The sequence below is a fragment of the Garra rufa genome, chromosome 11 (assembly GCF_049309525.1).
Source record: "Garra rufa chromosome 11, GarRuf1.0, whole genome shotgun sequence".
Taxonomy (NCBI): Eukaryota; Metazoa; Chordata; class Actinopteri; order Cypriniformes; family Cyprinidae; genus Garra; species Garra rufa.
In genome coordinates this window covers 44,202,501-44,226,209 of record NC_133371.1, presented here as the reverse complement: position 1 = coordinate 44,226,209, position 23,709 = coordinate 44,202,501, and the positions used below count along the sequence as shown (strand labels likewise).

The 23,709-nt window shown below is 32.9% G+C and overlaps 1 protein-coding gene across 1 annotated transcript; it reads right to left on the bottom strand.

The window, feature by feature from the left end:
* Positions 1-3,977: 3,977 nt before the first annotated feature.
* Positions 3,978-23,200, bottom strand: zdhhc7 (zDHHC palmitoyltransferase 7). The gene is made up of 8 exons (XM_073850529.1): positions 23,066-23,200; positions 21,205-21,281; positions 16,264-16,557; positions 16,063-16,187; positions 12,426-12,522; positions 11,848-11,929; positions 10,365-10,495; positions 3,978-7,108 (listed from the first exon to the last, which is right to left on the bottom strand). Exons 3-8 carry the CDS (start codon positions 16,549-16,551, stop codon positions 6,932-6,934), a joined length of 900 nt encoding a protein of 299 aa, XP_073706630.1. The 5' UTR covers positions 16,552-16,557; positions 21,205-21,281; positions 23,066-23,200; the 3' UTR covers positions 3,978-6,931.
* Between the last annotated feature and the right edge of the window lie 509 nt (positions 23,201-23,709).

Here is a 23,709-nt window from a genome sequence, read left to right as displayed (position 1 = left end):
TCCTACATTTACTGTATTAAAAGCATACTGCCCACCGTTTGCTGTTTTCCTGAAGCCACCGGTCGGCGGTGAGCCCGGGTGCGAGGGCCCGTTCATCGCTGCTCGCAGCTTTAATTGGTATTAAGATGCATTGAAACAATCTGTATTGTATAAAGCACTATAGAAATGTGACTTATGTCTGTAATCACACTACCAATCAAAGAAGTCTCTTCTGCTCACTGGGCCTGCATTTGTTTGATCCAAAATACAGCAAAAACAGTAACATTTTGAAATAATTTTACTATTTAAAGTAACTGTTTTTTATTTGAATATAGTTTAAAATGTAATTTATTCCTGCGATTTCAAAGCTGAATTTTAAGGTTTTGAATGTTTTTTTTTTTTTTTTTTTGTGATTTTATGTATTATTTTCTTCTTATTTTAAAACGATACAGGGCAGCTGGGTAGGACTAAACCAAACAGGATTCAAAAAATTAAACGATTCACAAACCCGTTTCATGATTTCACATCTCGATCTAAAAGTCAAATGATTTGCGAACCGCTCCGAAGTCAAATGATTCGCGATACGTGATTTGAAACACATGATTCGTGATGCTTGATCAGATTGGAGCGCTTCAAAACAGTGAATCATTTAGCAGAGCAATGGTTTAACTGATTCGCAGTTTCGAAAAACTCATCTCTGTGTTTTTAATATTATTACAAGCGATGCCGAATTCCAAAATGAATGGCTCGCCTCTTTCAATTTGATCTGTTTTTTGCTAGTGAATCTCTTGAAATTAACGATCGAAGTCACGAGTTTGAATCAGTGGGAGCGGTCCAGTGCAAATGACTCACGCAATTGATTCGGTTCATCTGTTCGTCTTTTCACATCTTCAGCCGTGTGTACACAACATTCTTGAGGAGAAATCAGCATATTAGAATGATTTCTGAAGAACAGGGTTCGTACAGATGCTGTAAAATTAAATTCCAGAACTTTCAAGGACTTTTCAAGCACTATAGTGAATCGCTTAAAATGAATGATCGAAGTCACGCGTTTGAATCAATCTGAGCGCTCCAGTGCAAATGACTCACTCAATTGATTCGGTTCATCTGTTCCTCTTTTCGAATTTCAGCTTTAGCTCGCTAGTTTTAGGACATTAACTGAAATAAGCAAAAAAGTATGTTTTTTGAATTGTGTGAAAAGATAAGTGCTTATTGACAAAATTAAACACTTATTTCATAGATAGCTGATATTGCGTTCAAATAATTCAAGCGCTTTTCAAGTAAGGACCTAACTTTTCAGGAATATTGCTATTTTTAAGGGTTTTCCAGACAGCACCTTGTACAAACCCTGGAAGGATTATGTGAGACTGAAAACTGGAGTAATGATGCTGAAAATTCAGTTTTGCATCACAGAAATAAATTATATTTTATAATATAAGAAAATAGAAAACAGTTATTTGAAATTGAAATAATATATAATATTTTTGATCAAATAAATGCATCCTTAGTGAGCATAAAAAACTAAATCAGGTTCACACTTAAGGCTTCAATGGCTTTTAAATCTAATGACTTTATTATGTAAAAGAACTTTACATAAGAAAGAACATCATAACTTGATGACACTTGAAAGTATCAGAACGATATTTGTTTACACCATTTATTACAGACATAATTTCATAATCTTTGCTTTGTGGCTGTAAACCCTGTTTCCAACATTTCCAAGTTCAGACACTGCTTAAAATGAGCTTGAAGCTTTGAGACGTTTCAGCGAATGACCCGTTTCCCGCCGTGTGAAATCTGCAGCACTAGAAAGGTCTAATGTGGAGAAAAAGTGAAAGTTGGAGACAAAGTTTCCAGATTGAGTTGATAGTATCAGACTGATAACGGGAATACGCTCGGCTGAACCACCAAATGTAATAGATGCCATTCTTCTGAGGTTAATGAACAGAGCAAACATCCCTCTTTACAGTCAGTTTTTACAGTCAAGTATAATCTAAAATCACCTAAGCATGTTTTAAAAATAGAGTTGAGGTCAGGCAAATACTGTTGCAGTAGTAATAATAGCACAGAATGCAAAACCCTAATTATTCTAATGCAAAGAAAACGGTCCCTCTTCTACCCAATTAACACAAGGTATAAAAAGCACGAGATACATTCTTAGTGATGTGCTGATAAAAGGCAAGTCCTCTCATATCAAATCCAAAACATGATCTTCAGGGATTGCCTATACTACATATTCCCTTTACAGAAAATGAATAACTCATAGACTTGTTTAGAAAGGCTCAAAAAGTCTAAATAAATTACACCAAGCCATTCTAGTTCAATCCGAGTCCACGTTTTTCTGATGAAAAGCCAGTCGTAATAATGAGAAGGGAATGTCTAAAATAAGATTTCAGTATATTAACAAAATTGGCACACAAACTCATTGTAACATAAATAAAAAGAGGAATTACACTGATATTTATGGCAGAGTGACATTAATCTAGAATAATTTTTCCGGCATATCCATTTATCTGGTCTTTTGTGTTAAAATGCCATTGGCTTCATCTTTTAGGCCTTCCTGAATGGTTGTGATACTAGAACCAAAGCATCAAAACATATTCAAATATTGTAAACATAATATCCAAGAGCATTAACACACGCATCTCTTCCACTTGGTAAATGGAGTGGTTTTGTAAGCCTCTCAGGATTTAATATGTGATATAATTCTCATGTAGTGCCATTATTATTTTTTTTTTATAGATTTTATATCTTTTTAATGTAAAAACAACTAATTTTCTAATCATACAGCAAGGAGAATCTCACAAAGCCAGTCAGAAACATATCCAGGACACATTTTCACACCAAAATCAAAAGGGAAAAAAAGTAAATTGTATATTCCATAAGGAAAATATGCAAAAATTAATAAAGTAAATAAAAACTATGACAAATACTATTTGAAATAATTTATTATTTTGCCAGATTTTCTATATATATTTTATAATTTAAAAGTGATTGCATTTCTAGTAAATTAAAGTATATAATTATATATAAAAAATTTAAAGTCACTTAAACACTTAAATTATATATATATATATATATATATATATATATATATATATATATATATATATATATGTGTGTGTGTGTGTGTGTGTGTGTGTGTGTGGGCATGTTTTTGTGACATATCAGGACACAAATGTGTGTAATAACATGGGTATGACATAGGTATTACAAGGAGAGGGTGACTTATGAGGACATTGCCCATGTCCCCACTTTTCAAAAGGCTTATAAATCATACAGAATACGTTTTTTTGAGAATGTAAAGATATGCACAGTCTCCTGTGAGGGCTAGGTTTAGGTGTAGGGAAGGTGTAGGGTGATAGAAAGTACGGTTTGTACAGTATAAAAACCATTACGTCTATGGAATGTCCCCACATTTCACAAAAACAAACATGTGTGTGTGTGTGTGTGTGTGTGTGTGTGTGTGTGTGTGTGTGTGTGCGTGTGTGAAATATGGCAAGATAATAAATTAAATTATTTCAAAGTTAAAATATTTTATAATTCCTAATAAATCTGTCATATCCATATTTTATAAAGAATTTATTATTTAAAAGTGAATTTGTATTATTAAAAAAAATTATATAATTGTAATATTTTAATATTGAAGGTACAATTTATGATATATATATATAATTAATAAAAAAAATTAACTAAAAAAATATATAAAATGACAAAATATATTAATTATATAATTATATTATTTCAGTTTCAAAATATTTTAGAATTTTTAATAAATTGACTTAAATATTACAATTAAAGGTATTATTTTGCCATTTTATATATAATTTTTTATATAAAACTATATATATTTTTATGTACTTTTAAATAATTAAATTTTATGTAAAACATGGCAAAATAATAAATTACATTATGTAAAATTACAATATTTTATAATAAATTGTAACTTAAATATTACAAACTATCATAAATATAATTTATTATTTTAGCATATTTTATATAGAATTTCTTATTTAAAAGTGATTTTTATTATGAAATATTTTTTTTTGTGAGAAGGGCCTAAAATAGGTTTAATTGTCTTTATATAAATTATAATTAGTTTTTTATCATTTCATTTTGGGGGTCAAACATGACACAAAGACGTTCTTGACCGATTTTGTGAGATTCCCTTGAAAATCAAAGCAACACACAGATCATCTCGACCCTGCCGAACAAGTTCCAGCTTTATATGACGAAACATTTTCCAAAAGGAAAACGCAAGGTTCACCATGAAACAATTCTCTAAGCTAAAGGTAAAAGCAATCTACCGCTGAAAGTGAAGAAGACGATGAAAACACGATGCGAAGCGAAACATACTATAAAACACAAAGTGATAGTCAGCCTCAATGAATTGTGCAAGTCTCACTACATGGATAGCCCCCTTCCACGTCAGCTCATTTTACTCCGGTGCATTAAAATTGCAATCTACACGTTAATTAGAGTTCCTGGCTCAGCCGTGGGCCTCGTGCGCACGGAGGACATACTTTAATTATGTACGCCGTAATGTGATTTGTCTTTATTTATCTCACAGAGCAGCTTAAGGTCAATGTGAGAATTATATATAGTCTCACTGTCCATTCAAGTTCTTTGTGGGCTTTCATTTCAAGACTACAGAATGAGGCTATTATTATCTCTACAATACATGAAGATGAGACTACTCGAAAATTTCTTTATCTTTTAGGTTATGCGTTAAAGACAAGGTGACTAAACCAGCCTAAGAAGGTGAATCTCACAAGGAAATGTCCAGTTCAAATTTAACACTAAATTCAAAAGAAAAAAACAACAACACAATATTTAACTGTATTTTATATAAAGAAAGCTTATTGTATTACGATTTTATTTATAATTACAGTAATGAGAATTTGTTTAGTTGCTTAGTGTGAAACAAATCTCTATGGAAGCCTGTTTCCGCCACTAAATAAAAAATAAAAAAAGATTATTGCGACTTATCTCACAATTCTGACTTTTTTCTCAGAGTTGCATTACAGAAACATGCAATTTTGACTTTTTCTCAAAATTGTGAGATATAATATACATATCAGTCTTTTTTCCTCCTCAGAACTGGACTTTATAACTCGCAATTGCGAGTTTATATCTCACAATTCTGACTTTATTTCTTGCTATTTTGAGTTTATATCTCACAATTCTGAGCAAAAATAGTTTTGCAATTATGACACTTTTCGCAATTGTGAGTTTAGAGTTCAGAATTGCGAGATGTAAACTAGTCGAAAAAACTAGTAGAACATAGTCGCAATTGTGGGATACAAACTAAATTCAAAAGATTTTATATCTCGCAATTCTGACATTATTTTTTTTACAATTGTGAGTTTATATCCTACAATTTTGAATTTATATCCAGAATTTTTCCAGTTTTTATGACGCAATTCTGAGAAAGAAGTCAGAATCGCGAGATACAAACTCGCAAAGTGCAAGAAAAAAGTCATGACTGACTTTTTCTGACTTTTTTCTCGAGTTTATATCCCACAAATCTAAAAAAAAAAAAAAAAGTCTGAATTACAAGAAAAAAATCAGAATTGCGAGTTTATATCTCGCGAATTTGACTTTATTTCTCACAATTGTGAGTTTATATCCCACAATTCTAACTTTATATCTAGCAATTCTGACTTTATAACTCACAATTGTGCGTTTATATCTCACAGTTGAGAAAAAAAAGTCAGGATTGTGAAATACCAACTCGCAATTGTGAAAAAGTCAGAATTGCGAGAATAGATGTCAATCGCTATTCTAAATGTATTATATTCCACAATTCTGACTATATATTTTGCAGTTGTGCGTTTATATCTCACAGTTCTGAGAAAAAAAGTCAGAATTGAGAGTTTATATCCCACAATTCAGACTTTTTATCCAGAATTGCGAGTTTATTTGACGCAATTCTGGAAAAAAAAAAATTTTGAATTGCGGAATACAAACCCCCAATTGTGAGAAAAAAGTTCAAATCTCTTTTTTCGCAATTGTGACTTTTTTTCCAGACCTGCGAGTTTATTTGATGCAATCCTGAGAAAAAAAAAATGTTGAATTGCAATTTATATCTCACAATCGTGAGTTTATATCCCACACTTCTGACTTTATAACTTGCAGTTGTGAATTTATATCTCACAGCAGAGTAACAGTTGCGAGATAAAAAGTCGCAATTACCTTTTTTATTTTTATTCAGTGGCGGAAACGGGCTTCCATAATCTCACAGCCATTTGTGAATAAAGAAATTAAAAACTAAAAATAGCATAAATAAATTTCAGTGCAAATGTATAAATACTCAACATTTTAAATAAAATATTATATATTGTTTGCATCTAAATAATGCAAATAATTTCCAATCGATGTTTCTACAATTTCTAATCTAATCTAAGTCTTATTTATTAATTTTTTTTGATTTTGAGGTGGTATATAACCACCTGGCCATTTCCTGACAGTTTTTGTGAGATTCACCTTAGAAACTTTTTTTTTTTTTTTGGCAAAACATTCCTTTGCAAGTTTCTGTTTGGTTTATGATCCATTTCTTTAAACCACCATAGCATATTAACCATTATTTTTACACTAGATGCTATTTCTTCAAGCTGGATAACGGATATCGACCCTTCGAATGTTTCGTAAATGTCCGAACGACGGAAATAAATGAAAAGCAAATAAAAAACCCATGAGTGTAAATGTTCATGAAGACAATATGAGCATAACAAGCATGATCCGCCTTACGAGGTAATAATGTGTGGACACAGACGGACTGTATCGAGACGTAGCCTCATTGTTCCAGGAGCGACATCAGTTATTGAACAGGTTTTCCACCGTAGTACCTCCAAACCTGCTTCAGCATTAAAGGAAGGAGTCCTATGTCCTATGTGAGGGGGGTAATAGGCATGAAGGCAGACGGCTATGCCTTATAGACAGCATTCTTCACTCAGACTGAGAACTCGGCCCCGTTCTTCCGGGCGCGGACCATCAGAACCCGAAGGCGGAGTCCAGCAAAAGGGTTGAACCAGAGCAGAGAGGGCGGCCCGCCAAAAACAGCCTTCATCCCCTCCCATCGCACCCGTCGCTCCCACGTGGGCTTCTCGTTCTTCAGTCGCTCGATTTCCTGTGCAGGTCAAACATGAGATGCAAAGTTAAGGCAAGTACAGTCAGCGCATTGTTAGACAACAAGTGCAGTGAATTTGAACACTAGATCTGAGAAATAATGTGAAAAGTAATACATTTAAAATATATTTTTTATTATTTTATTTATTTATATTTTTTTTATTATTATTCTTATATATATATATATATATATATATATATATATATATATACACACACACACACACACACACACACACACACACACACATACATATTAGGGCTGTCAAAAATAACGTGTTAACGGCGTTAATTATTTTGTTGTTGTTAATTACGTCAAATTTTTCAACGCATTTCACGCATGCGCTGAGTGACGAATTATTTGTCAGGAAAGTGGTTGGGGAGCTAGAGCTAGAGGCGAGATGGAGCAAGGTGAGCCTATGGACGGACTCAAATATAAAAAGAATGATGATGGTACAGTTAACAAGTACAAGCCTGGGCGACAGCCCCTCTGCAACTGGAGTGGTTAGCCAAGCTTAGGCCCGGTTCTACTGCGGTAGACGGTGCTATATACCCTCAAACGAAAGCAAACCAATTGAAGATCTGGCAAACAATCCAGCGTTGTTCATCTCCTGACTAAGTGTAGACGCGATGTAAATAAAAGATTCATTGTGTAGTTTAGAAAGCTTTATTGATTATAACGGAACGTTGTGAGATATCTATGAACTAAGATTTGTGATGCTTTTAGTGATAATAAAGGGAGCGCGCTTTGCACTTTCCATGCCATAATCCATTCAGAATTTGTATGAAACTTTCGTTTTTCTTATGTTTTGGGAATTAAATCTGCATAGTTATGCTGGGTTCATTCTCGAAAGAGCGGTGACTGACACAGTGACAGAGTAGAGATTGGAAGATACATAAAGCCGCTTTGCAGGTCACCGAGGCACCAGCTCAATCATTTGCATTTTTTCAGTGGAAGCAATTTAAAATTATCCGTCATTTTTGCTCACAAAGGAAAAAGTAATACACCAAAAAACGTTGCAGTGTTTTTATAAAATAAAGAAAACAAAAATGATGCGATTTCTGTCGTCTCGTTCATGAACAGGAGTGCTTATCAAAAATAAAGCTAAATGCATGCCTCACAGACATGATAAACATATCTATAGAAAGTTTTAAATTATTACTTAACGAAATAAAACAAATCGAAAACAAAAACTTGTTTAATATGTAATCCTTAACGATAAATTTCTCTCTCAAGGCGCGTCCAAAAATGAGATTGCAGGATCTTTGCGACATTGACTCACATTGAATACACTTTATTAATAAATAATTCAGATATGTCCTTACTCTTTCCCCGACACATTTATTATTTATTTTTGCCGGTATTTTGTGGCAAGTTTCAGCCTACTGCGTGCGATTGAACGCGGATCTCTTCCAGTTGCGTCATCCGAGCCGTTGTCGAAAGTAAAAGCGAAAGTCTCGTGTGGTTTCCACCAACGCGACATAATTGATGGATGTCTAAAATATAAAAAATAAGGAGTAGCCTAAAACAGGCCCGATGCGGGCCCTGGAATAATATGAAAATGTTAAAATTATGTATCTGTGTCCTGTTATTTATATTTTGGTATGCATTTCAGAAAAAAAAAAATGGTTAGGATTCAGGTGTCGTTGCAAATAGTGATTAATCATGATTAATCCACTGAAAAGTCTGATTAATCTGATTAAAAATTTTAATCATTTGACAGCCCTAATACATATATATATATATATATACACACATACATATATATATATATATATATATAAATAATGTAAAACAAAAATTCTACAAATTTGAACTGCAGATCTGAGAAATATTGTGCCATAAAATTAAAGCATTTTTACTGCTTTATCATATATAAATTAGTCTTTTTTTTCCATGATTAATATAAAATAAAGTAATATTTTATTATATACATATATAATGTATTAATATAAATAAATTAGAACTCAAATGCAGTGAACTGTAGATATGAGAAATATTGTGGCATACAATTAAAATATCTTATTTTTACTGCTTTATTATACATAACATATTTGTGATTTTTTTTTTTTAATTAATATAACAAAAATAAAATAATTTTACATACACATATATAATATATTAATAGAAATAATTTAGAAAATACAAATCTGCACATTTAAACTATATATCTGAAAAAAATTGTGGCATACAATATTTTTTACTGATTTATTATACGTAAATACTTGTAATTTTTATTTTTATTATTAATATAATAAAATTAAAAAGTCATATTTTATTATATACATATTTAATATAGATAATTTAGAATGCAAATGCAGTGAATTTGAACTGTAGATCTGAAAAATATTGCGGTATACAAAGAAAATATTGTCTTTTTACTGCTTTATTATACATAAAATATTTGTCATTCATTTTTTTTATTAACATAATATAATATAATAAAAATAAAATATTTTATTATATACATATAATATATTAATATAAATAATATATTAAAATAAATAATTTAGAAGTAAAATTAAGATAATTTGAATTGTAGATCTGAAAAACACTGCAATACGGAAAATATTTTATTTTTACTGATCTATTATACATGAAATATTTGTGATTTTCATTTTTAATTAATATAATAAAAATAAAATAAAACAATATTATATACATATATAATTTATTAATATAAATAATTTCGAACACAAAATTAAAACATGTTTTTACTGCTTTATTATACATAGAACATTTGTACTTTTTATTAAAATAATAAAAATAAAACTAGTATTTTATACATATATATGCATATATAATATAAATAAACTCAAATACAGTGAAAATGTTGTGGCATACAATGAAAATATATTTTTACTGCTTTATTAGAAATAATAAAATGTGATTTTTCTATTGGAATAATATAACACAAAAAAATTATAATATTTAATTACAATACATATATAATATCAATATAAATAATTTAACAAATTCAGCAAATTGTAGATCTAAAAACCATTGTGGAATAAAAATAAAATAGTTTTACTGCTTTATTATACATAATAAAATATTTACTATAAAATGAAATAACAATAAAATAAACTACAATTCAACATTTTAATAGACATTTCATATATGATCATACATAATTTAGCATGGTTGTTTTTTCCAGTAATAATAAATTGCATTAAACAAACATCAGTTACATCAGAAGTAATGGTAGTAACCAGGTCTGAATACTTCTGAAGTGAGTTTGTGTGAGTTGACTTACCGTCTCATCGTTACAGATGGAGTGAATCTGAGTGCCGAACATGACAGCAGTGAAGGTAAGAAACAGCAGTGCTTCCAGACACAGGAAAATCAGCAGCATGACCGCCACAGGTGGGGAGAAATCACTACACTCTACACAACAGAGAACAACACCACAGATGAGACGACACTGTCAAAACCAAAGCAGAACATCAAAATCTCAAGTGCTTTGTATGAAAGATAAAAGAACAGTAGCACAGACTGCACTATAGTATCTTATTCTTATTAGAAACTTAGCATTTTCCTGAGCACAAAGTGGCTCCTCAGAGCAAAAGAGCCAAACAATGACACAGCTAGGCATGTGCCGGTATCAAATTTTCATGCTGGGATTAATTGATTGAGCTTTTATCACGGTATACGGTATTATCACAATATTTTAATTGCTCAGGAGAAATGGATGGAGTGGTGGTGGGGGAGGGAACAACTTGCATTAAAAAAACAACTTGCATTACAATAGGTGTAATTGTGATTGTCAAAACATTTGGTAACTAAACAGAATTTTACACAATTTTCACGATTTAAATTCTTGGGATTTGATTTCAATCTTGATTCAATATTGACTCTTTGGATAAAAATTAGGTAGGCTACAGTAGATAGCCTACATATAAATTTTTCTCAAGAAAAAAAATATATATATCTCACTTAATGCTGTTAATTATGTGTAATTATAATTATAATAATGCTGATATTATGTAGGCATATCTTTCGGTAAGTTGTACTGTATCTTTAAATAAAAAGTAACAGATGATCGGTTTACTTGAACTGAAGCGCTACAGCGATCGGTCACGTCACATTTACAAGCACCAAAACGGTATTTATTGTCTGAATTTCGTAATAAAATGGACAGAACCTGAGAGCTGAGAATTGTTTTCATATCAAAAGTAACCTGCTCTGATCTAGTAGTCTGTCGGTCTCCATGTTCTCTTTGCTCCGTGATTTTTCTCTGTGTGAGAAAATGGATGCGTGGCGCGAGAGCGTGTGAGAAGTGTAAATTGCGTGAGTCTCACGCTAAATGCGTAGAGTTGGCAGCCCTGCTTTTAGAAGGGGGATAAATCGTCGGCAGTGTTCCTCCTTCCGCCATGCTTCTTCTCCATGTGAGGATTGTTTACATTAGACTAGAGTGCGCACTGCGCCGCATGCACACAGTGCTTCTACATGTGGGGATTGTTTACATTCAGAGTGCGCACGTGTTTCGCGCAGCATATACACCGTGTTTGTTTAAGCGGTTGATGGAAAATAAGCTAATGCGCGTTCTATAAATATAAATTCTGATCTATTATTTTTCACGGTATTTTGAAGTGCCCACGATAACAATATCGTGCATATTCATTACCGCGATTTATTGCATTACCGAATACCGGCACATGTCTAGACACAGCACATTAAATGTCAACATATTGCACTTTACTTCTTATGACATGACATCTCAAGTGTCTATTACCCACCATTCCACTGGACTTTGACACAGGTGAAGAAGTGGAAACCGCTGAGACACAGCGCATGCAATGAAATAGAGGCTATATACATCTGAGGAGAAAAACAGAACGCATTGAAGTTATATATTACTCAACATTAAACATTAAAATGTAAAGGCTGGTTGCTAAATATTGTTGTACACTGATGCCAATAAAGTTTAGCTATTTAAAGTATTAGCTATTTTGACAATAATGGCTGTATGTTGAGTAATTTTCAGAGGACAGTAAATCAATACTGCTATACAAGCTGCACACTGACTACTCTAAAATATATCCAAGTTTCATTTCTATAGTATTGTCCCTTAAGATATACTAAAATTGTTGCTGAAATGTGAGGGGTGTACTCACTTTAGTGAGATACTGTATAAACAAAATACTGCTGCAGTGATATAGACCTGCCTAATGATTATGTGGTCACAGCTCATCCAAACAGAGCTGAAATCAACCCTTTCGTAATCATATTTTCTATAAAACCAAGGCAAAAGAAGGTCAGCAATTCCACCATGAAATATTGTAAAAGAAGCGACAGCAGTCTCAGACACACTCACAGTGAAGAGGACAAAGAAACGCTGATTGTTTTCGCCCACACAGTTGTTGACCCAAGGACAGTGGTGATCCATCTTCTTGATACATCTCTTACAGATACTACAACAAGCAAAACAAGAGAAAAAAACCATACCAGTTATAAAACAAGATGGTAAACATCTAGAAGTCACTGATGCTTGTAAAAGTTAGAGTTGTGACGTTCGCGAACGAACCGATTCTTTTGAACGCCTCATAAACATGAACGATGGGAGCCGAGTCGCGGCTGGGGGGAGCCGTTCTTTCTAGAGCTGGGCGATTAATCGAAAAGTAATCGAAATCGACATTCAGAACCTATAATCGATCAAATTTTTCCAGGTCAATTATTTCAATTACTTTCCCTTTAAAAACATTACTGCGTGTGGAGTCACGTGACCCCGCTCCGTTACGTTACGTTATTCCTCCGACATGTCGATGGAGAGCTTAAGCAGTATTTATACAGTAAAAAGGATTTACAGGATATACAAGAGTAATTTTATTTAGAAGAGATACTGCTTATTTTCTACTTTTAATATTTATTATTATTTTATAAATAATTTATTTTGTTTCCAAAAGTGCAAGTTATTTATTTTCACTAATTTAAGAAAAATGTGACTTTTCGTTTTAAGCAATGTGTGCTTTAATTTCAGTTGTTCAACACTGATGTTCAATAAATAATCATAGATAGTAGATAGTGTGTGCACCCTTCATTCAAAAATCTCTCACTTGTAATATGTGAGCATATTTACTGTACAAAACTTGTCAGTGAACTATGAGGGCAAAAAAAAAAAAATATTATTTAAATATAATTTTATTAATGAATAAAATAATCGTTCATTAATCGTAATCGGGTTAAAATGTTCAATTAATTGAGATTTTGATTTTAGGCCAAATTGCCCCGCCCTAGTTCTTTCTGTCGTTCTTTTTTTCCTATGCGTGTTTCACACAGATGCACACAAATTAGCTCCTCCACGAGACAGAACAGTTATATGTTCTTTTGTGATACTGTTCTTGTATAGAAATTTTTCACTAAAAGCTGTTTTGCACAGACATTTATTGCAGCCCACTTTGTTATTGTTCATCATTTAAGACTTGAAGGGGCTGATGTCCTATTTGCAAAGTTTACAGTAGTAATTGTAGTAATAGTGGACTGTATGTAGACATTTCCATTTTATTTCCATTCCATCTAATTTTATCTACAGTATATATTTAAAACTTTAAATATTTTTTTGTTTTCTATCAAAATGTTCTTGTGTGATAACAATGTTCTTGTGTGGAAGTGTTTGTAGCAAAAGCAGTTTTGCACAAAAATTCATTGCAGCCGGCTTTGTTTTTGATGTTTATTTGTGAGTAGGTATCTGTGAGTAGTAGTATTGGTGTGTGATATCTGAGTTTTAATTATTCGACTACAAATCTCACCTCATCATTCCTCCCAGTGATTATTTCCAGGATAAACTGAGATGCCCCCAAGCTGGCATCTTAAAACTGACTAAATATTTAAAAAGAGCCTTCTTTTGAACGGCTCTTTGAAAGCAACGGATCGCCAAGATCCGGATCCCCTCAAAGAGCCATAAATCCCATCACTAGTAAAAGTCACTGATGCTTGCAAAACATGATTATCTGGCTCTTCTAAAATAAAACATTCCTCCATAGTCAACTATACAGATTTTTTAAAAACAGAATAGTGCTTTTATTAATCCAGGAGGCATTAAATTGAGCTGTCATGACAGTAAAGACATTTATAATGTTACAAAATAATTATATTTTCATTAAATGCTGTTCTTTTGAACTTGAATTATTTATTAGAGAATCCTAAAAAAAATTATCAGTTCAAGCTCTTCAGTTCAAGTTATGACATCACAACCATGATCACATTAGGATATGACAACCCATGTCAATTTGTATTCATCAATGTGAGTGCATATTAATTTATCAATGTGGTTTTTATTTATTCCAAATGCAAAACAATCAGCCAATCATGACATAGGTCAATGTGACAAAAAAAAGAGTGGAAAATAAACATTGTTTTTGGTGCTAGAAATCAGGTCTGAAGTTTTATATAAATTTTTAAATGCTACAAAAGTGTAGAATGTGGCTATGCAGATGAAAACGATGAAAAATGTTTTTATTCTGTTACTATTTTTCCGGTTTACATTTTTCTAGACTCAAAATAATTTTGATCAAAAAGCATGTCTGATTAATTTAACAGACATTTTTTAAAAGTTTAACAAAAATGAGGGCCTTATTAAATACATTACTTCTTTCCTCAAATTTAGTTTTATTAAAAAAAAAATCAGTTTTGCATTAATTTTCTGAATTCTATTTTAATGGTTTCGTTACATTTTGTAAAAAAATTTTTTTTTAATTTTATTTATATTAAATTTTATTATAATATTTTATTTTTTATTTATTTCCTAGAAATACTGTGTTGTGTATTTACATTTTTGTGGTACATAAATTCTGGTAAATACTTTGTCTGGTAAATATTCCTTGAAAATAATGTTTTGATAATACTTTTATTACTAACAGTAGCACTATAATTACATTAAGTAAAATATTTGTCAGTTTCTTCAAGTTTTAAACCAAAGTTTTATTTTGACGGGTTGCTGTGAAGACCTTTAAGTTTCTGTTTATAGATATGATGGTACATTTGGCTTTTCTCACAAGAAATGGTAAAATGCTCATGAAGTGACTTACAGAGCAGTTCTAGAGATTATGTTTATGTGTTCATGTACTCATATATTAAGGCGACAGAGGCTGAAAACACAGCGAGCTTCACACACACTTCATTATGTATGCAGTAAACAAAACCACACGTCTGCACCATTCATTCACACACGCAGAATAGGCAGTATTCATATTTAAAGTGTTTTTGCAGCTTAATATTTACAAATACTAGTCCATATCATGTTTTGATTGAAAGTAGTTCACTTTCAGAGCAAAAATTTACAGATAATGTACTCACCCCCTTGTCATCCAAGATGTTCATGTCTTTCTTTCTTCAGTCGTAAGGAAATTATGTTTTTTGAGGAAAACATTTCAGGATTTCTCTCCATATAATGGACTTCTATGGTGCCCCCAAGTTTAAAATTCCAAAATGCAGCTTAAAACTTAAAAAGTATATAAATTGTAAATGTTTTTAGAAAATAACCAATCAGTTCGATAGATAAGACCCTTCTTCCACAGCTGGGATCATTTTGAGCATTTTGAAGCTGCATTTAAATGCTGCATTACTTTTTAAGTTTTAAGCTGCATTTTGGAAGTTCAAACTTGGGGGGACCATAGAAGTCCATTATATGGAGAGAAATCCTGAAATGTTTTCCTCAAAAAACATTATTTCTTTACAACTGAAGAAAGAAAGACATGAACATCTTGGATGACAAGGGGGTGAGTGCATTATCTGTAAGTGAACTACTCCTTTAAGTGTACTGACCTACATTTGATTTATAATATTGATTTATTCATCCAACATTTGGAATATTCAGTGATATTCCATGTTGTACTGTAAATTCCATTTTTATGACTGGATTCCGCAATTCCGTCCACATTTTCCACATCACGGAAATTGTAGGGCCCTACTGTTAGCAAAAGCTTTGCAAGTCATCTATAAGATGTTGGTCTTACCTGCAATGGTGTGCCCTCTCTGGTTTAATGCTGCAGCATTTCGGACACTTGTAGATGACCTCTCCTGGCTTCAGCTGCAGACTTTCCATGTATTCCTTAGTGGCGTTACCTTTGGGAACAGCTCCCTGATAAACACAACACAATTCCCATCACAAAAAATGTTCATTAACACATATCATCAAAACAATGTTCGTTTCTTACTGGATCCGTCAGCATGGTTCGCAGGTGCGACGTCAGCGCCAGCACAGCCAGGAAGTTAAATGCTACGCCATTGATGAGAGTGTACCAGAAGCTTTTGGAGGGCAGCAGCATGACAAAGTTCACCACAAATTCTGCGTACATGACCAGAAACCAGGTCATGAAGGCGCACACCATCCCACAGCTGTCCTGGATGAACCAGACGCGGCTGGCCGCCACTTCCTCCTCCCCTCCGCTGAGCAGGGGCTGGTGCTGCTCCACATCCCTCAACCGGTGTCCTGAAGACTGCATTCTCGCCTGCAAAGACAGAGAGAGAGAGGAGTGAACAGGATGAGCGAGACTCCCATTGGAATGCCATTCCAGTCAGACTCACAATTCACAAGCTTGTCTATAATGTTACTGTATAGATAAAGGAGAAGCATTGGAAAGCAATACATGGCACTACAGTGAAACATAATGGCGTAGAAACAATTTTCACTAAGTAGCACAGGTATATTTGTAGCAACAGGAAGGCTTAAAATTATAAATTTTTCTTTTATGCCAAAAATCATTAGGATATTAAGTAAAGACCATGTTCCATGAAGATATTTTGTAAATTTCCTACTGTAAATATATCAAAACCTACTTTTTGATTAGTAAAATGCATTGCTAAGAACTTCATTTGAACAACTTTAAAGGTGATTTTTGCAATATTTAGATTTTTTTGCACCCTCAGATTCCAGATTTTTAAATAGTTGTATCTCGGTCAAATATCTCCCTATCCTAACAAACCATACATCAATGGAAAGCTTATTTAATCATCTTTGTTTTATTTACAACTTTGAAAAAAAAATAATTTCCGTGTAACGCCAACATATTGGGCATAAATGCAAACAGCTATTTATTACTAAGAAAAGTATCACAATTATTACTGCTCATGTTTAGAGTTTTACAGTGCTACAGACATATATGATAACTCAAATTGCGTGGCTTGTTGAGGAGAGGTGTGTTATTACTTTTCTAAATGATTAAATGTACATTTTTAACAGCAAATTAAAAATGGGTTTAAAAATAACAAACTTCCAATAATGGAAAGACTCAACCTTTATCTATACATTAGAAGTCAAAAGTTTACATACACCTTGCAGAATCTGCAAAATGTTAATTATTTTACCAAAATAAGAGGGATCATATAAAATGCATGTTATTTTTTATTTGATACTGACCTGATAAAATACACATAAAAGATTTTTTTTTAGTGATAGTTGTTCATGAGTCCCTTGTTTGTCCTGAATAGTTAAACTGACCGCTGTTCTACAGAAAAATCCTTCAGGTTCCGCAAATTCTTTGGTTTTTCAGCATTCGTGTGTATTTGAACCCTTTTCAACAATGACTGTATGATTTTGAGATTCATCTTTTGACACTAAGGACAACTGAGGGACTCATATGCAACTATTACAGAAGGTTTAAATGCTCACTGATGCTTCAGAAAAAATAAATGATGCACTAAGAGCCGGGGGTGAAAACTTTTGAACAGAAGGAAGATGTGTACATTTTTCTTGTTTTGCCTAAATATCTTTTTTTTTTTCATTTAGTACTGCCCTTCAGAAGCTACAAAAGATACTTATATGTTTCCCAGAAGAAAAAATAATTTAAACTTACCCTACATTCATTTTAAGTAACATGTGTTTTATATTTGGTTAAGGCGAGACACTGCAGGTGAATAGGGTAAAAAAAAAAAACTTACTTACCCAGTTAATTGTTAATTACATTGATAATTGCAAACATTTTTTGTATTACAAGTTTCCTAAAATGTTAGGTTTAAATATGCAAATGAGGCATTCTTTAATGAAATATGCGCTAATTTGTACACATTTCTAGTACAAAATTCTAAACACTGGATGTAGTTAGCTCAACATTCTTGTTTCATTTTTTTTTTTGACATATTAGAGTCAAATGTTTTTACAGAGTGGATTTTGGGTATCTCATTTTGTCACTCCATAATTCAGAAAAAACTTAGAACAGACAGGAAACGATGTATTTACTATTTTTTATTTTATTTTTTACCCTTTTTTGGGGAATAGAATCTTATAAAATCAAGCTAATCATATATGAACAAATCCCTCTGTAAAAACCTTCAAAATATAGACAGGAATAAATTTTTTTTTATTTATGGCTCAGTGTAGGAGAAAAAAACTAATTTTGAGAAAATGGCCTTTGAAAATATGTATTGTAATTAGTGGTGGGCCGTTATCGGCGTTAACGTGCTGCGTTAACGCGAGACTCTTATCGGGCGATAAAAAAAAAATCGCCGTTAATCTATTCTCAAAGTTGGGTTGGGAGCTGGGTCTAAACTACGCAAGATATGATGACTTTCACCTTGATATTTTAGCGTGGATGTAGCCTAGTAAGTAAGTAAAATTGACTTATATAGCACCTTTCACAGACAAGAAGTCACAAAGTGCTGTACAAAATGTCAATAAAAAAGGATCAAACATGCATACAGTAAATATTAGGGCTGTCAAAAATAACGCGTTAACGGCGTTAATTATTTTGTTGTTGTTAATTACGTCAAATTTAACGCATTTCACGCATGCGCAGAGTGACGAATTATTTGTCAGGAAAGTGGTTGGGGAGCTAGAGGCGAGATGGAGCAAGGTGAGCCTATGGACGAATGAATATGGATTCAAATATAAAAAGAATGATGATGGTACAGTTAACAAGTACAAGCCTGGGCGACAGCCCCTCTGCAACTGGAGTGGTTAGCCAAGCTTAGGCCCGGTTCTACTGCGGTAGACGGTGCTATATACCCTCAAACAAAAGCAAACCAATTGAAGATCTGGCAAACAATCCAGCGTTGTTCATCTCCTGACTAAGTGTAGACGCGATGTAAATAAAAGATTCATTGTGTAGTTTAGAAAGCTTTATTGATTATAACGGAACGTTGTGAGATCTCCATGAACTAAGATTTGTGACGCTTTTAGTGATAATAAAGGGAGCGCGCTTTGCACTTTCCATGCCATAATTCATTCAGAATTCGTATGAAACTTTAGTTTTTCTTATGTTTTGGGAATTAAATCTGCATAGTTATGCTGGGTTCATTCTCGAAAGAGCGGTGACTGACACAGTGACAGAGTGGAGAGTGGAAGATACATAAAGCCGCTTTGCAGGTCATCGAGGCACCAGCTCAATCATTTGCATTTTTTCAGTGGAAGCAATTTAAAATTATCCGTCATTTTTGCTCACAAAGGAAAAAGTAATACACCAAAAAACGTTGCAGTGTTTTTATAAAATAAAGAAAACAAAAATGATGCGATTTCTGTCGTCTCGTTCATGAACAGGAGTGCTTACAAAAATAAAGCTAAATGCATGCCTCACAGACATGATAAACATATCTATAGAAAGTTTTAAATTATTACTTAACGAAATAAAACAAATCGAAAACAAAAACTTGTTTAATATGTAATCCTTAACGATAAATTTCTCTCTCAAGGCGCGTCCAAAAATGAGATTGCAGGATCTTTGCGACATTGACTCACATTGACTCACATTGAATACACTTTATTAATTAATAATTCAGATATGTCCTTACTCTTTCCCCGACACATTTATTATTTATTTTTGCCGGTATTTTGTAGCAAGTTTCAGCCTACTGCGTGCGATTGAACGCGGATCTCTTCCAGTTGCGTCATCCGAGCCGTTGTCGAAAGTAAAAGCGAAAGTCTCGTGTTGTTTCCACCAGCGCGACATAATTGATGGATGTCTAAAATATAAAAAATAAGGAGTAGCCTAAAACAGGCCCGATGCGGGCCCTGGCATAATATGAAAATGTGAAAATTATGTATCTGTGTCCTGTTATTTATATTTTGGTATGCATTTCAGAAAAAAAAAAAATGGTTAGGATTCAGGTGTCGTTGCAAATAGTGATTAATCATGATTAATCCACTGAAAAGTCTGATTAATCTGATTAAAAATTTTAATCATTTGACAGCCCTAGTAAATATCCCATAAAACAACACACCACCAATCTTACAAAAATAAGATGACAGGCAACCATTGCTGTTAATTAAAAGCAAGTCCAAAAAGATGCGTCTTAAGGTGTTTTTTAAACAAATTGACAGAACCCATAGTTCTCAGTGCTAAAGCCAAAATCTCAAACTTGACAGGGACAGTGTTTTTGCCTGCAGTGTCTCCCCTTAAATACAATAAGACTGTGTATGCATCACAGGAATAAATTACATTTTAAAATATATTCAAATATAAAACACCTATATTTAAACTAGTTATATTTCAAAATTTTACAGTATTTTTCATCAAAACGTCACAGCCTTGGAGTGCAGAAGAGAGTTGAAAACGTTTTAAAATCTTACAAACCCCAGACTTCTGAATAGTGTACTTTTAATCAAACATGCACTTCTATCAATAATTTAATAACCCACTAAATATTTTAAATTCCCAAATCCAACCCGAAGAAACAGACAGTGAAAGTGAAAATCTAAGAAACTTCATAGTTTTGTAATTAAAATTTCTGAGTGTGAAAGGTTCAGGAGGGTGCCAGCTGCAAAATTAATTTATCTTATAGTACTGTGGTAACCATTTTCTATCCTGGTATCACTGGAACATCACTGCCAATCTGGTGATTTTGTTAAAGAAACAAGGCAGAAGTTTCAATCTTCAGCTTGGGCTGAAATTTAGCATCTCATTTACATAAAAACTTTTGAGATGCAAATCGCTTACAAAACAAAAGGCCAAAGAGCCTCAAAGAAAGATGTGAATGGTCAGTGCCAAAAAAGACAACATACACTCATTCCAAAGAAGAAAACTGACTGAAAAATATGGTGAGATTCTTTAAAATACATGCTTGCCCACTTGCACGCATTTGCTTTCCTGACAAACTGAAGTTTAATACATAGTGAGAGGGGTTTGTTCAAGTGATGCTGTTCTTAGCAAGTGCAAATGACTCACCACGCAGAGCGTCCCTCACAATGACATCCTCTCGAACCCTGTTGGGATTGAACTCAAAGGCATCCACAGTCTGGAGCCTGTAGAGGACACACACAGAAACAGAGAATCGTGGGATAAGTGATTATACCTACGGCAAGAAATGAAAGTGTGTCAGTAAGCAGGCCAATTCTGACGGAGCTTTATTTTCAGCCTTTCACATAATTTGCAATCATCTCTAATAACAATATCAATATTTTCCAAGTCAAACCTGACACATGAATTTTTTAAACAACTATATTTGAGTACCTACACTACCAAATGTTTTTTAACAGTAAGATTTTTTTTGTTTTTTAAAGAAGCCTCTTCTGCTCACCAAACCTGCATTTGTTTGCTTCAAAGTACAGCAAAAAATGTGAAATATTTTTACTATTTAAAATACCCGTTTCTATTTGAATATATTTTAAAATGTAATTTAATCCTGTGATTTCAAAGCTGAATTTTTAGCATCATTACTCCAGTCACATGATCCTTCAGAAATCATTCTAATATTCTGATTAGCTGCTCAAAACATATTTCTTATTATTATTATGTTGAAAACAGTTGCATAGAACTTATTCAGGTTTCTTTAATGAATAGAAAGCTAAGAACAGCATTTATCTGAAATAAAAATCTTTTGTAGCATTATTAATGTCTTTATTATCACTTTTGATCAATTTAAAGCATCCGTGCAAAATAAAAGTATTAATTTCTATTCTAAGTATTTCATTTCTCCCTAAAAAAAATTATACTGACTTCAAGTTTTGCATGGTATAATGTATTATGTTACAAAAGCTTGTACTCAACTATTTTAAATATTGATCATAATAATAAAAAATGTTTTTGAGCAGCTCATCAGCATATTAGAATGACTTCACTGAAACACTGTAACACTGAAGACTGGAGTATGCTAAAAAAAATACATCTTTGATCACAAAAATAAATTACATTTTATTCTATATTTAAATAGAAAACTAGATATCCTACATAGTAAAAATATTTTTAATGTTTTAGATGTACTCTGGATCAAATAAATGCAGGATTAGTGAGCAGAAAAGACTTCTTTAAAATACATTAAAAATCTTACTGTTCAAAAACCTTCGACTGTTAGTGTATATTTAAGTAAATATAACCCTAGCATTTGTGTCTCAAGGAAAAAGTTAAATAATGGTAAGTAAATGCTGACATTTTTTTTTTCAGGTAAACAATCTTTTAAGTCTTTCATATTAAGCTATATTGATAAAATGCTTATTTAAGAGCCTGTCATCTGATACATAAACCTCAGTTCCACTTACAAGCTGCTAAAAACACAAAAGTTTTCCCTCAATCAGCTGTATCTGAATAAAAATCTACTCTGGCAAAGGATCCACGTTTAAAAACCAAACCATTACTAAAAATATAATATATACTAACGAAAATTCTCTCATTCACATGTAAACAACTAAAAGTGTCACTGGCCTGTTATGAGGAAACGTGTTTTGATTTGTTTCGGAGAGGTAAAAACAATAAACAGGCATGAATCCACCGTATATAACTTACTTGACAATTACTTGCTATTTTGTAAACTTCCATAGCCGCCATTATAACAACAAACTGGTATATTTGTTTATTTCTCTTTTAAGAACAATCTCCCGTCACACCCTTCATCTAACTTATCGTTTGATCATTATATTTTAAACCTAATGATATTACAACTAAAATATTAGCAATTAAGTCTTTAATTATTCTGACAGACTCGATTTAAGCCAGTAAAGCACATTTAAATCGGGTGCTAAATCGCAGCCATCCAAACATCCCCATGATTCACTTTGCTTTATCGAAATACAGAGGTTTTCCTTTCGCTTACCGCCTCCAAAATGAGATTTTATCCACCAGTTGTGATTCTCAGATGAGCGATGGCCAGATATAAATAGATCATTTCATTTCTCAAGCTGTTTAAAGGCTTTCATAGGTGAGAAATAATGATGAGGGTCACACACACTTCCGGGGTCCAGTGCGATCATTCCTGCTGCTTCTGCTGTTCTGCTGAGTGACAGGCCCGAACACACGCCGCCTCACCTCTGACCCCTACTGGCGGATCCGAGGCGCTGCAGCGCGCAGGGAGCCTCCTAATTTAATAAGGACCTCCAGGGAGATCTCAGGTGCCCTCTGCTCACTTTCTTTCTCAGTGGCAATTCTAGGATTTTTTTTTTTTTTTTTTTTAAATAGAAGAGCCTCAAAGGGGACAGCCAAGACAGCCAAATTAATATCATGCACTGTAATGTGGATTCAACTTTTCATACATGGGCTTTTTTGTTGTTTATTATAATTTAAAGGAGTAGTTCACTTTCAGAACAAAAATTTACAGATAATGTACTCACCCCCTTGTCGTTCAAGATGTTCATGTCTTTATTTCGTCAGTCGTAAGGAAATTTAGCTTTTTGAGTAAAACATTTCAGGATTTCTCTCCATATAATGGACTTCGATGGTGCCCCGAGTTTGAACTTGCAA

What these genes read in the sequence shown, in the direction of transcription:
- zdhhc7 (XM_073850529.1), bottom strand. Translation starts at nt 16,551, where the DNA reads ATGCAGTCTTCAGGACACCGGTTGAGGGATGTGGAGCAGCACCAGCCC. An exon ending in GAGAGGGCACACCATTGCAG is followed by an intron (nt 12,523 to 16,062) that starts GTAAGACCAACA and finishes TGCTTGTTGTAG; the next exon opens with TATCTGTAAGAGATGTATCA. An exon ending in GTTTCTTTGTCCTCTTCACT is followed by an intron (nt 11,930 to 12,425) that starts GTGAGTGTGTCT and finishes TTTTCTCCTCAG; the next exon opens with ATGTATATAGCCTCTATTTC.